The following is a 15285-nucleotide window of genomic DNA, read 5'->3' as shown; positions in this document are numbered from 1 at the left end:
TTGTTTTATATTATTCTAATTTTATTTTATAGAGAAGTGACTATTAATTAAAAGATGGAATTAATTCTTTTTATTTATGCATCCATATCCCAGCATATTGAATTGTTCGACAGCCACGTTTGTAGGATCAAAAGACTAGACACGTGTCGCATATCTAATGCACCGCTTAGGGGCGAGTGAAGAGTATGGGTAGTATAGGAAGTGGAACACTGGAACAAGTTGAGGTGTTGAAAAAACCAAAGGGTGAGATGAAATAAAAGAGGCAGGGGCATTTTACGTAATTAGCTAATAAGATGAGGTTATTTGTTACTGCAAATGACAGCAACGCGCAAGAGATAGAGATAGAAAGCCAAAAACCAAAAACGCCATCATCCAAACAGCCCCTTCTCTCTCTTTTAAAAGACACCCTGTGGTTTTTCTCTGCCCTCTTAACTTTTTGCCCTCTCTCTCTCCTCTTATCGATTTCACAGACAATCTCCTCCTCACAGTTTCGTCTTCTCGATCTCACTGTGAGTCATCGACTCCCAATTTCTAACCCTAATTTCTCATATCCAATGCGATTTCTGCTTAGATCCCTAATTGCTTCTCAAATTACGGTTAATGTTCTCGCCGTCCGTGTTTTACCCCTTTCCTTGTCAAATATTCGAAGTTCTTGTATCATTGCATATTGGATTTCGTTTGTTGATTTTGTGGGTTTTGTTATTGTATGTCTGCACGATTCTTTCTGTTCTCGTTAACGATTTAGTTGATCTGTGGTGTCTGTGCTGGGCCGTACTTCAATGCATAGGTTATTAATTTTTTTGGGAGTGATTTGGTGTTTTTATTAATCAATCAAATGTTGTTAGAGTCGAAAGACTGTGGGGGGTTTTGTTTAGATTTATGTCCAGATTCCTCGATGCTATTATTGTTGTTGTTGTAGTCATCATCTTAATGTTGAAATTCACATGCAAATGCACCATCTCTCACCTGTATGTTGTTGGTTACGATATTCATTCAGTGAATGATTAACAATCTAGAAACATTGTGAACTTGTTGTATTGACAGGTGTATAATAGTTTTCAGTATCACAGCTGTGGTGTGGGTTTTTTTTCCTCATATTTTGTGTCTGGATAGTTTTCATGAGTATGCTGGATAAGATTTTTCATCTTTTTTTTTTTTTTCTGGTTTAAGTTTTTTATGTCATGGTTTGTTATTTTTATTTGACATCAGTGTTTGTTGTTTATGCCTGTTTTCCTCCAGGGCAATCATGAGTGACAAAGGAGAAAGAACGTGTCCCCTCTGTGCTGAAGAAATGGATTTGACGGATCAGCAGTTGAAGCCTTGCAAATGTGGTTATGAGGTTTGATTCTAAGTATTTTTTCGATTAATTTTTTTTTTGTGAAGTCAGTGACTTCCTTGGTTTGTAAAAAAATTATCCTTGTCTTCTAAAGAATATAATGCTTACCAGAGTTTATGATTTCTCTGTCCCTCTACCTGATCCTATTAGTTGTGTTATTTTATTCAATCGATAACTGTGCTGAGTAGCATTTGTCTTTTGATTCAGTGTAACTATTATGTTGTTTTAACTGAGTTTTGGTGTTATTTCTCGTAATAGTCAGCACTTTTGATATTGTTTCACTCCTAATTAAATCTCATTACTTCATATTTTGGAAATTGACTTGTACATGATGTGATGTAGATGCTGTCTGTGATCTGTTTCTGGGTGATATGTCTTAATCACAGAGCATCATCATGATTAATGTCAGTCTCATTCCTCCTTGATTGCAGATCTGTGTCTGGTGCTGGCATCATATTATGGACATGGCTGAGAAGGATGACACCGAGGGGCGATGCCCAGCATGTCGTTCTCCTTATGATAAGGAAAAAATTGTTGGGATGGCTGCAAACTGTGAGAGGTTATTCTGTGAGCCCTATTTTATTTCTGTAGGATTGTTTTTGTGTTATTGTTTCTGAAGCTCTCTTTCTTCACCTCCTTATTCAATAAGCGTTAATTTATTTGTATAACTATTTTGTCAGAATGAGAAAGGGTTGCAACAAAATCTTTAGTACGTGTTGAGTTTTATCAGAACTCAGGAAATCATGATAGCACTAGCAATGAGTTTTTCATTCTTAATAATTTTCAGCATATTGTAGATAATGTATTAACAAGAAGAGTATGTTTGTAGTACTTGTCAAAATAGTCTGTTGAATTCAATTAGATATAAATAAGAACTCTGAAGCTTTCATTGCTTGATATGAAGCAAAAGTGCTGAATTTGTTATTCCTCAGATCTTATTATTCTATTGGTTATGCATACTGAGGAAACATTAGACTTTTCTTGTGCATTTATGGTGATGATATTTTTTCTGTAGATTGGTGAATGAAGTTACTATGGAGAAAAAGATGAAGACTCAGAAGGCGAAGTCAAAATCATCTGATGGGCGCAAGCAGCTCAGCAGTGTGCGAGTGATTCAGAGGAACCTTGTTTACATAGTTGGTTTGCCTCTCCATCTTGCAGACGAAGATGTATAAATTTCACCTCCTTCTCTCTTGAGCACCTGAATGTTTCCATTCTTCTCGTTTGTTCTCTTTTATTTTGGATTTTTTTGGGTCTGTTTCTTATTTTAATCATTCATTGTATAGCTTCTTCAGCGGAGAGAGTATTTTGGTCAGTATGGGAAGGTCTTAAAAGTATCAATGTCTCGAACTGCAGCTGGTGTCATCCAACAGTTTCCAAATGATACATGCAGTGTGTAAGTGTATTCTATTCAAGTTTGGGGTTTCAGATGATATTGTGGGTTCTTTTGATTATTAGCTTGCCACAGTAAATGAAACCTGTACTGTTTAATCTTGTTGTCATTGATATGAATTGAATACCTTTGGGTTATTGAACATTTCTTTCCACTTAAGAAGGGAGGAATAACTAGTGAAAAGAAGAGTTCATGTACTGTAATCTTTTTCTTTCATGGAAGGAAAACACGAAAAAGCTGCTTTACATGGTCAAAAAAAACTGAGAGTGGGGCATCTTCTCCCTTTCTTGACTTATTTCATGCCATATTAGCACACATGATTATCTTTATCCTTATATCATACACTGTATTAATATGAATACCGTAGTTCCTAATAAAAGATTCCTGTTTCAGATATATAACTTATTCAAAAGAAGAGGAAGCAATTCGTTGTATTCAAAATGTACATGGATTTGTGTTGGAGGGTAGACCTTTAAGGTACAAAATATTTGCTTTCACTGAAACTTGTCTTAAATTGGATGCTTAGGATTATGTTTTTGAATTTAAAATTTCAGGGCTTGTTTTGGAACCACAAAATATTGTCATGCATGGCTTCGAAGTGTGGTATGAGAATTACTAGTCTGCACAAAACTTTCAAATTATGCAATTAATTGTGCTTATAATTGATGAGAGATCTCTATGACCAGCCTTGCAGCAATCCGGATTGTCTATATTTGCATGAGATTGGCTCTCAAGAAGATAGCTTTACTAAAGATGAAATAATTTCAGCTTACACCAGGTTTGTGATCTTTGTATTCAAGCTATTTAATTGGTTAAAACGAAGAAGAGTGTTTAAATATATTGTGGTGGACAAAAGATGCGTTCTGAAGCATGTTTACTGACTGTGCTTTCCTTTACTTGTAATTGCTTGCACTGAATGTAGTGTTTTTCATTTAATTATATCTTGACTAACTTTGATATTTTGAAGAAGTCGAGTTCAGCAGATCACTGGTGCGACTAGCAATATGCAACGGCGATCAGGGAATGTATTGCCTCCTCCACTGGATGACAATATGAATACTACTCCTGCAAAGCCTATTGTGAAAAATCCTTCAAGTGTAAGACATTTTATAATCTTCCCTGGAACCCATTTTGTTTGTGTATCAGCTTTTGCCATATTGATGCTTAGAGCTCTTTTGAATTTTTATCTTTAATGGCTGAACTGAGTTAAGTATATATACACTCAGTGATGCATTGAAACTGACATTTAATTTTATTTTTGAGGCAGAACTCTGTTAGCACTGTTAGAGGTTCACCTCCGAATGGAATTTATGAGAGACATGTTCCCCTCCCTGCTAGTTCTGCGTGGTATGTACTGTGTAAAATTTTGTATTTGGCTTTGAAGATTGAACTTATCTAAAGATAGTTATGGTTCCAAGCTATGTTTATATTTGACAGGGGTACCCCGGCAACAAATTGTCAGCCCCCAGCTGGAGGTCTATCTTATCCAAATGGGCCATCCAAGCCCAAACCTGATACAGGCAGCAGCTCGCTAGCATTTTCTGCAGCTGTTACAGGCTCAATTCAGGCTTCTGATGTTACAAAGAGACCACCATCGAGTGATGGGAGTCATAGTATGACAACTAGAGTGAAAAGTGAATTGTTGAAACCTGTTAAACAATACAACAATAGTGTGGACAGTCTGGTTAATTCAGGAGAAAAATCTTCATCCTCTGATGCTCCTCCTGTTCCAGTGAATTTGAACAGCCAGTTGTCTTCTCTACCATTGTCCCGAGATAGTGATGGCAATTGTACTACAGCAAACACAATAAATTCTACTAACTTGACTGGACAGTCTTGTAATTCTGGTCCTGAGGAAGCAATGCCTGCTACCAATGAAGAGATTCCGAAGTTGTCCATTGAGTTGTCCTCTATTAACATCGATGGAAATGCTGAACATTGCAGTATAACCAAACCTAATAGCCCGCCTACCGATTATGTCTTGATTAAATCTCCCCAAATTCAAGGATCACAATATAAAGACAGATTTAGGGATGTAATAACTACAAATGTGGCTGGTAAAGCTATGCCGGATAATGAGGTTTGTAATTCTATGGAACAGGGTGATTGGAAATTGGATTCTCAATCTCAAGTAGCATCAAATGCCATGGAATTCGATGATGATGTGACATCTTTTGACAATCAAAGACTCAAGGATCCAGAAGTTGTTTGTCGTTCTTATTTGCCCAAGTCAACTGGTTTCCTTCATGTATCAAACCTTTCCAGCCCTCGTCTTCTGCAACATGGTGAAAGTTGTACTCCCATGAATGCAGGTTCTGTATCTGTTGATGAATCTATATTACATGCATCTAATATATTATGCAACGACCACTCTGATAAATTGGTCAGCAGCAGCTCCCACAGTCTGCTTAATGACGAAAGAAATGGTCATAGCATTCAAAGATTAGTTAGTGAAGCAGTAAATTCTGGACATGATGTTACTATGGATAAGGGTGAAAGTAGTATAATTTCAAATATTTTGTCCATGGACTTTGATGCCTGGGATGACTCACTAACATCACCACATAATTTAGCTAAGTTGTTGGGTGACAATACTGAGAACCAGTCTGGTCCTTTAAACAAATCTAGTTCTTGGAAAGTTCACAGTAACAATCAATCAAGGTTCTCTTTTGCGAGGCAGGAGGAATCCAAAATCCAAATGTTTGATGCGAATGCTTCTTATGGTGTAAATCATCAACGTCCAAATAATAAAGTTTTCCAGAATTTTTCAGAAAGAGACTTGTATATGGATAAGTTGGGCGTTGCGAATGGATATCGTACAAGTAACTTTGAGGAAGCTGAAAATATCGGTAGTGGTCATTTCATTTCATCTAATAAGCTTTCGGGTGAGTATTACTATCTTCCTTTAGCAGCCTATTATAACTTATTTATATATTCTTTAATATGATGCCATTTCTTATTATTATTTCCTCTTGCTGCTATAACGTACATGTATTTGAAATATTTCTTCATGATATTATAATCTTAGGCGCATTTTGGTTATACTCTCTTTTCCATTGTATATTATAATTTTCTCTGCCTTGAAAATTTAAAATTTATAGGTTCGTTGACTTTCTGAATTACCATTTGTCTGTATACTTGTTTGCAACCGGATTATTTGTGCTGTTTGTGGTATTTGATTACATAACTGTGCTTTTAAGATATGCTATGTGCACGTGGAAAGGGGAAAAGTTGTATCTTTGTGTTGACTTTTCAACAAGGTTGGAAGACTTTAAGAAATGACATTTTTCTTGGCTTGTGATGTAATTGTCTTCAACTCGATAGCTGCTGAAACTAGTGAGCCAATATTGAGTAATTCTTTTAACGTCACAGGAGTTAAATAACTAAATAGTGATGATCTTCAGCTGGAAGGGAACTTCAAAGCCTATTTTGCTCCTTTAAAAATTCTGAATAGTGTTGTGTATGTTGAATGGCAGAAATTGTATGTTGAGTTTGGTATCGACTGGATAGCAATTTGTCCAGAATTTAGTGTGAGAAAAATAACCGGTGAACTTAAATTTTCAATTGTTTTGATTATGTATTGAATTGCTGAATGTGAAAGAAAATTAAAAGTGTGGTTTACCAGCTGCTGGTTCTGTTGCTGGATTGCTTTCTGTAGAATTAGAAAGTTCAAAACTATTAGCCATGGTTTAGTATCCACTATTTGGGCACCGCATGTTTACTTTTCTCTGAATTTGTGGCTGGCAATGTGTTATATTAAAAATGTGGTTTACCAGCTGCTGGTTCTGTTGCTGAATTGCTTCCTGTAAGGTTAGAAAGTTCAAAACTTTAGCCATGGTTAAGTATCCACTATTTGGGCACCGCATGTTTACTTTTCTCTGAATTTGTGGCTGGCAATGTGTTATATTAATTACAGGTGTCTCAGATTTTTGTTTTCATCTAACGTAATGACCCTGCTTTCATTATGGTTACAGCCATCTCAAGAGCGCAAGTTTCAGCTCCACCAGGATTTTCCATTCCAAGCAGGCCACCACCACCTGGTTTTTCTTCTAATGAGAGAGTAGAGCAGGCTTTTGACTCCATTTCTGGTTAGTTATGGTTCTTATTATCTTTCTAGACACTTTTGTTTTTTGTAATATTAGTTGAATTTATTAGTCCTTTTGACAGGGAATTCTCTGCTTGATCATTCTTCCCTCTTGAGAAATTCGTATCAGTCACCTTCAGCTGGAAACCTTGGTGGTGCTGGGGATATTGAATACATGGACCCTGCTATTTTGGCAGTTGGAAAAGGGAGACTTCAAGGTGCACTGAACAGCCCTGCACTGGACATTCGGTCCAATTTTATGCCTCAACTAAATTACTTCGAAAATGATGCCAGACTGCAATTATTGATGCAAAGATCTCTGTCACCACAGCAAAACCATAGATTTTCTGAAATTGGGAATACTTTTTCTCAACTTGGTGATTCTTTTGCTGTTTCTTCAAGGTTAGATCAATCACAAGTCAGCAATCTGAGCCCATTCCAACAGCTGTCTATGCAGCAGTCTGCAAATGCAGTCTTGTCAAATGGGCAATATGATGGGTGGAATGAGGTGCAGACTGGAAATGGTTTGGGTGTGGCCGAGCTTTTGAGAAATGAAAGACTTGGGTTTAATAAATTTTACTCAGGATATGATGATTCAAAATTTCGGATGCCAAATTCCGGGGATCTCTACAACAGAACATTTGGGATGTGATCTTTTGCTACTTGTGTCATTGTTATTGTTGGAAATGGTAAAACCTAGCAGAAATGGACAAACAATTTTTTGTGTTGCTGAGGATCATGGAAGTTATTCTTGCTGGCGGGTATTGTGCTACCTAATGATGAAGCTCCCCAAAGTATAATTATGGCTACAGTTGGTAATTAGTAAACTTGTTCTGTTTTCATGATTTAATTGGCTTATAGTGGCTTTGCCCATATTGCATGAAGTTCATGAAAGTGTGTTTACCTACCTGTGCCAAAACGAGATTGTATAAAGAAACTAATACGTTTTTGAAGTGGATTTCATTTTTTCCATGTGAAGATGGCATTTGTGTTTTGCTTTTTTAGGTGATTGTATACTCATTTTGCTGTCTTTTCTTTGTAGTTCTGGATTGGCTGAAGTGAGCTGTTTTGGGATTTTAAGATATCAACTGTCAGTGCTAACGTGATCAAACTGGCAGGTAGATCATAGTTGAGTGTTCCTTCATATTACTGAGCATGGAAACTTGGTTCAAAATCAAGTAGATCAGTCTTATCTATTGCTTGTAACTTACCATTTAGTTTTATCTACCCTTGTTGGTAGTGGTTGGATGCGACTAGTGAAAGCAATTTTTTTTTTAAAAGTTTACATGCTAGAGTTTGTCTACTGCTGGGTATGAAATAGATCATTTTCTAACTGGAAAGATCCATGTGATGTGAATGATATACTGTTGCGCTCTGTTATAGCTTATAGTCATATTTTTCCTTTTACATGTGTTTTTCATAGCTATTATTAAATTTACCTCCATTTTTTCCGTGAAGTTATTCTTATAATCGTTTCATATTATATTTACCACGAGACAAGTGTCTGATGCACTGCTTTTCCCCCTAAATTTTTGTGTTCCCCGTTTCTTGGTTATTATTTTGGTGGCTTCTGATTTTGATACTGTTCTTCGAACTAATATAACCAGCAGGGACGGCGTGACCCATGCCTTTGTTATTTGATAATGTTCTATTACCGGTCTCTATTCTGCATTCTCCGGAGCAGCTGAAAACCTTTGTGTATAAACATAATGTTGGGGACATGATTGCTCTCTGGAAGTGATCGGTTATGTATTTATTAGAAAGGTTTCTGTCTATTTTGGGTTACACAATTCATTTGTGTGCTGTGGGATACCCAATTCATTTTTGTTGACTGAGATTGCTTATATCTCATAATTGTCATTGGTAATATGTCAAGTCTGTCACTTTGGCACTGTTCATTTTGGCAGCATGGATTCCCTTTGCCCCCTTTCTCGTTTGCCCACTCACTCCATAAAGAGAGGGTTATATTTGTCTTCATAGCCTAAGAGTAACACTATCAATTTTGATTTTATTTTGGTAATATAAACCAGTTAATATCAAACATGCTTTTAATTCTTCAATGCAGTTTATATTCAATTATAAATTCTTTTCTTCTAAAAATCTGCTCGGGTATAGAAGATTAAAAATGTTTTTAATGTTCTGTTGAAATTTCCATTCCAGTGTTGCCGAATAGTCTTCGCAACCTCTTAATTATATTTTAATAAAATGAATTTTGATCTGTCATTTAATAATATATTATTAACTCCTATTTTAAATGTTTGTGTTGACAAGTTTGGATGATCCCTGACAAATTGGTCCATAGTGTAGCTGATAACTTTACTGATTTTTGCGTTGCTCATTAACCCGTACTAACTAATTTTAAAATTTTAGTAAGTCTAATTACTTTCTATATCACCAACCACGTTTTTAATTTGAGTAGGATTTATCAGTCTATACTTTTCATTTATTCGTCTTTATAAACAATTAATTTCATATTTATAGGCTATAAATTATTATGGTGTTGATGGTATAATGAGCATGTTTGAAATATTAGTGATGTAAATTATAATATTAGTAGTAAAATAATAATTGTTATTATAGTATTGGTGTTGGTAATGATGATAACCGAAATAAATAATATAAAGTCTCATTATTTTTATGATGAACGACAAGTATAATATATTTAAATAAATACAAAAAATAAATATTTAGATAAAGATAAAAAGAGTATAATTTTAAGATGAAATAAATTTTCTTAACTAATTTCTAATATAACATGTGAAACGCAAACCTAAATAAAAAATATATAAAAAATGTTTAATAGGAGGGTGACATAATTTTCTAATTATGTGTGCGTATGTTGTTGCATTTTGACTGGTATAATCAAGTTGAAAGATTAAACATTAAGAGGTTGTTAAATGGATTTGTATAAACTTGTGAAATGAATAAGTTTTAAACTGATTACTACTCTAAAAATAGACAAGATTTGCATCATAAAAAATGTAAATCATTTTAAAAATAAATAAATTATGCAAACATATTAAACAAATTACTATTTTTATTTCATTAATTAAAAAAAAAAACTCCAAACAAATTCATCCTGTAGTCATCACTAAATGAAGGGATCCAATTGGGGATAGTGTGGGTCCAGTTTCTATTATTATGTAAGTTATTATTCTATCTTTTAACTAATTAACCAACTTTCTTCTTGAGAAGTCAAACTTTTTTGAGCAGTGAGTTACTCCTTTTACCTCTCCACTTGCTCCCTACACCTCTCCCTTACACTTTTATCTTTTATTCTATTTTTTTTATTCCAATTTTATTCTTTAGTCAAAATTTACTTTTTATTTTCATGCTTTCATCTTTCACCCCCTCGAAATTCTTTCTCCTATTCTTTCAGAAATTTTTTCTCTCCTCACTCTCGTTCAATTGATGATTGTTGTTCAAGTGGTGATTGTGATACAAGTGAGATATCAAGTCCTGGTGCTCGGACCTTTAACCTGTTAAAAAGCGGCTAGGCGAGGCGAGACAGATATCGACATTCGTCGACGGATGTCGACATCCGCTTCAGGGCCAAACGGATGTACGACATCCGTTTCAGGGCGTGGACGTCTTCTTCCCCTGCACACAACGCACACAGAAACCTCAACAGCAAACCACACAGAAACCAAGAACAGCAGAAATCAACCAAATCCTAAACATTATATTGCATACATTTAAAAAAAAAAAGAACGAACCTCTCGAGAACAATCGCGCCGCACCGCCGCACCGCCGCACACACCAAAAGCCAAAACCACCACCACGCCAACGAAGAGAACTAGGAGAATGAAGAGTTTTTGAAAATGAAAAGTTTTTGAAAAGTTGAAGAGTTAACTTGGTGGGGGGTGGGAATCTGGGAATGTGTGTTTGACTGAAGTGATTGAAAGGAGAGAATAGGTTAGGTTAACTTTAATAAATAGGGTTAAAAAGGTAAAAACAATAAATAAAGAAAGGTTATTTTCGTATTTTTAAAAAAAATCAAAAAAATTGTGGGGGTAGAGGTTGGAAGTGGGGAGGTACAGGGAGTAACGCCCTTTTAAGCACTATCATAACAGATTAGGCCCATTAGCTATGCTAACTAAGGCCTTTTCTTCCTATTACCACCTGCACCTCTATACTAACATAAGAAAAAGACTAAAATACCTTCTTCAATGCACCATGTCATCTCTACTGTCATAACTATTTACACCACTGATGTCAATGCTTCCAACTATACATTTATTCTCCATTGTCGTTGCACTCTTTGAGGTTACGAAGTAGAAGAGAACTTCATTCTAGAAAGTTTGTTTTGGAATGTATTTCATGTATTCCAAAAATGGTATTTTATAAATCATGTTCCGGAATATATTTCATGTTTCAAAAAATTTATTCCGACAATTTGTGTAAGAAAACTCCTTCAAGAAGATATCATATTCATTTCAAAAATTTTGTTCTAGAAAACTAACTTTGAAATGCATTTTAGAAAGTACTTTTCAAAAAATTCTTGTATGAAAATCAATTTGAAGAAAGTTTGTTTGAGAAGATTTCCAACACTAGTAATCCGAAAGAGTAAAATAATAATTTTAAAATTCGTGGTGATGCAGTAAAAAATTATGCGGTGAAAAAAAAAACGCTAATTAATGCTAACTTCTCATAGTTAGGGATGGAATTATTGTTGTCTTCACCCATATTTCAATTTCTTTGACACCAAATAAGGGATTGAAGGATTAATTATCATATGTTTAAGGAATATATGATCATAATTCCTTATCAATTTCTATATTTTATATGACTTCATTTATTCAATTTTAAAAAATTAATACGCTTTATGAAAATTGTCTTATTTTGCACCACATAATTTTCGTTTATAACACTTTTACTTCTTATTGATCCTATCTGGCGGCATTTACAATTGAGGAAATTTTACAGAGTTTATACAAAACTTTCATTGCTAACAAGGATGATAATAAAAGATATTTTCAAGTATTTTTTTTTTCAAGTTTAATAAGTCTCAAGTTTTTGATAAAATAGGGTATTTTAAATTAAGTTCTTATTAATTTTTGTTTTATTGAGTACTAAAAAAGTTTAAAATTTTCAATTGAGTCATTTATTAATATATTTTTGTTAATTGAATGACATAGTTGTTATCTTACTTATTTGTTATTATATAGGGTATTAGAAAACGAATAAAAGCTAAATTAATCTCTTCGACAATATGTCAATGATTAATTCAAAATCTGAGCAAAAAGAAGGAAAATTTGGCACCTCTTGGATGAATAAAAGTAGAACAAAATAAAGTTTTTCTCCCTTTATAGGGACATGACTTTATTTGGAAGGCAAAAAAAAATAAAATAATAAACATGTGACATCCTATTAGTCATCTGGTTTTGGTGTGGATGGGATTGACAACATTACATCCATTCATCAGTTTTTAAATAAGAATGAAAGGAAAGTTGTAAGTATAGAGACATAATCAAAGGATGATATTTCATAATGTAGCAATTTAGATATTAACTGTGGTGATGATGATTCAAATGATGAAATTTAAAATAGAAATTTGAAGTTTTCAAACGATGAATAATGGTAATGTTTTCGTTTTGGATAATAATACTTAGACAACATTTTTTTGACAATATTTGAACATCATCTACATGTTATTTTGTGATTGATTCAAAATTACTGTGTCATTCTGTGATTGGTCCATAGTGATATTTATGATTATCATTATTGATTATGAAGTAATTTTGGACCAATCACACAATAACACGTAAATTATGTTTAAATATTATTAAAAAAATATTGTTTAAGTATTATTATCCGTTGGTTTTGATTATGATTTAAGTTCAAGAACAATAAACAAGTTGAGTGCACTTCAGTGAAAGAAAATCTTGAATCTCTTATTAGATTTCTTTTACAACTTTTACTTACAATTCCAATCTCATATATTTTGTAATCTTCCGATAATATATTTAGGTTTTTATTTTATTTTCTTATTCGTTTTCATTTATTCTCATATCACACATTTGTTTTACAATTTTCCTAACATTATATTTTGATTTTTCTTTTATTTTCTTCTTATTTCCTGTTCTTCATCCATAATCATATTAAGATCAAAACTATGTCATTCTCATTCAACAGTAAAATAAATAATCGTGTTAATATCTACACTATGTCATTTAATAACAAAGCAAAAAATGATATATGAAAACAACTAAAAAAGTAACAAGAAAACACAGCCAATACGTCATTCCTTTATAAAAAAAGATAATACTTTAATTGAAATTATTCAAAAATATCATGAAATTAAAACTTGTTCTTAAAAATCCGAATATATTTTGTAAAAGCTTTAACTTGTTTTTAGTTTCAAATTGAATTGAGGTTGGATTTACAAAAGTACACTTTTACCCTCAGCCAAATATATCACAAATGAAAAAAAAAAATTGTAAATATCTACCTCGTAATCATCCTTTTCCTATATATATATATATATATTTTCAATTATATCATATTTCTTATAGTATCTGTGTTTTTTTTTTTTTTTCCCGATAAACGTCATATAGCACTTTGAACGTCTGCGTATCATTTTTCAACAAATTAAATAAGACGTGAAACTCACTAAGTTTTATGATTTTTTTTAAAATTGATAATCTTAGAATTACATATAAGTTTTACCATATTACTTGGGCTTACTTTGTTTAATTGGGCCTAATGTTAAACAAGGCACCATGATGTTGAGAATATAAGTATATATTACTATCACTATCTGATATCCCATTGAACATATTAGGCTAATTAGATTCTACATTTATCCAATGAGTAGAAATGTTGACAAAATTGCAAAAATTTTAAGCAATGCAAAGGTAGCTTTCTTGATAGTTATTAGGAATATAATTAATTCCTCTCTTCCTTTACAACTAATTTTTAATCAATTTATTATTATTCATATTAAATGTTAAATATTAAATAATCAGTTAATTTTAGTTGATTCACATACACACATACAATCATAATTAAATAATCATGAAAGTTAAAAAAAAAACAAGATTATGTACAAGGATAGTCTAGTGATTTGGAAAGAGGATGCAATGAAAAAAATAGAAAAAAAGAATTTGGTCAGCTTAGTGATTAAATTATAACTTACGACTATTTTAGTTTTGTCATTCATAGTATGAAAGTACAGATAGTAATCATAGGAGTGTGAGAAGCAAAGGTTCGGATGCTAATGGATCTAAAGCATTTGTAAAATATCTTTGGATTCTGTTAATATATGTAATAAGTATTACTATAAATGCATTTAAATATAATTTGTCTCAGTTAAATGTAAGTGAAAAAAATAAATAAAGGATAATTATCATTAAAGGAATGTTTAAAATAATTCATGTTAAATACCATAATTATTATACTGATATTCAAAGTTCATTAAAATAAAAAAAATTAAAATAAGGTATGAAAATATTATAAAACTCTCTAACAAAAAAAATTATATTTTTGAAATATAGACAAAATATATTTTTATAAAAAAAAATTGAAAATGAAACATTAAATTAGTTATATTGTTTTTTATGAATAAAACCGAATTTGTTAATTAACTTATCAACGCCTTTATATAAAACATTAAAATTTTTAAATTGTATATTCTTACAACAATGAAACACCATCTTCATCTCCTTCTAAAATTTTAATGAATCACAAGTTAATCTAATAAATAATGATAAATTAAAATAAAATTAATATTCAACCAAATTCCTCAAAAATCCTTTCTTCAAACATACTTTAAAATATAAATAACCTATTCAATGTAAATAAAAATTTACTCTTAAAAGAAATTGAATATATTCCTATACTTTGTCTACAAATTTAGAGTCTTAAGTAAAAGAATGTTCAAATACTCAAAACATAAATTTAAAACATTTTAAAATTTATGTAAAATGTAATAACTACATTTATTTCATTTCAGTTACTCTTTTTTTCTTAAAAAAAATAATTAACCAGGGAATTTCTGTAAGTAGTCAAGTGGTTTTTTTTTTCAAAAAGTAAAACTAACAGAATTTAATATAAATGAGCCATAAAGATGTAAAAGATATCACAGTTTGGTGTAGAAATGGGAGTTAAAAAAAGACTAAAAAGTATTATTGTTAATTAGGAAAGTAAAACAATATAATACAGTTTCTTTTTTCTTTCTACTGATTAAATGATGTTTATTTTCTTCACCATTTTTCCCTCTTTCAAAGGGACATCTATTTCTGTTTCTTCTCTCTTTCACCATTTTTCTAAAATACGAAAAGTTAAGGATTCTAATTTTTTCAAAAGATGATAATATTTTGACAACACTTTTTGATAATATCTTTCACAACGGAACATGTATCATTATTTTATTGATCTATTTAAATTTAAGTTTAAAAATTATTTAAAACAATTATTAAAAAAGTGTTGTTAAATTTTTTTTCTTTTAAATTATTTGATGATGGAAATTGT

General features: G+C 32.1%; 1 protein-coding gene across 5 annotated transcripts; it reads left to right on the top strand.

The window, feature by feature from the left end:
• Positions 1 to 368: 368 nt before the first annotated feature.
• LOC106756133 lies at positions 369 to 7601 on the top strand. Of its 5 annotated transcripts, none has more exons than XM_022778458.1 (13): positions 369 to 509; positions 1240 to 1339; positions 1768 to 1895; positions 2352 to 2505; positions 2623 to 2732; positions 3123 to 3206; positions 3284 to 3332; positions 3416 to 3507; positions 3700 to 3826; positions 3997 to 4076; positions 4167 to 5614; positions 6704 to 6817; positions 6885 to 7601. In XM_022778458.1, exons 2-13 carry the CDS (start codon positions 1247 to 1249, stop codon positions 7463 to 7465), a joined length of 3060 nt encoding a protein of 1019 aa, XP_022634179.1. In that variant the 5' UTR covers positions 369 to 509; positions 1240 to 1246; the 3' UTR covers positions 7466 to 7601. The 5 variants fall into 5 exon arrangements, with proteins under 5 accessions (XP_022634179.1, XP_022634177.1, XP_014493896.1 ...); XM_022778456.1 differs by having other exon boundaries at positions 370 to 509; positions 3697 to 3826; XM_014638410.2 differs by having other exon boundaries at positions 371 to 509; positions 6897 to 7601.
• Positions 7602 to 15285: the final 7684 nt, after the last annotated feature.

Source organism: Vigna radiata, chromosome 2, assembly GCF_000741045.1.
Source record: "Vigna radiata var. radiata cultivar VC1973A chromosome 2, Vradiata_ver6, whole genome shotgun sequence".
NCBI classification, from domain to species: domain Eukaryota; kingdom Viridiplantae; phylum Streptophyta; class Magnoliopsida; order Fabales; family Fabaceae; genus Vigna; species Vigna radiata.
This window is presented reverse-complemented; position numbering and strand designations above follow the sequence as displayed.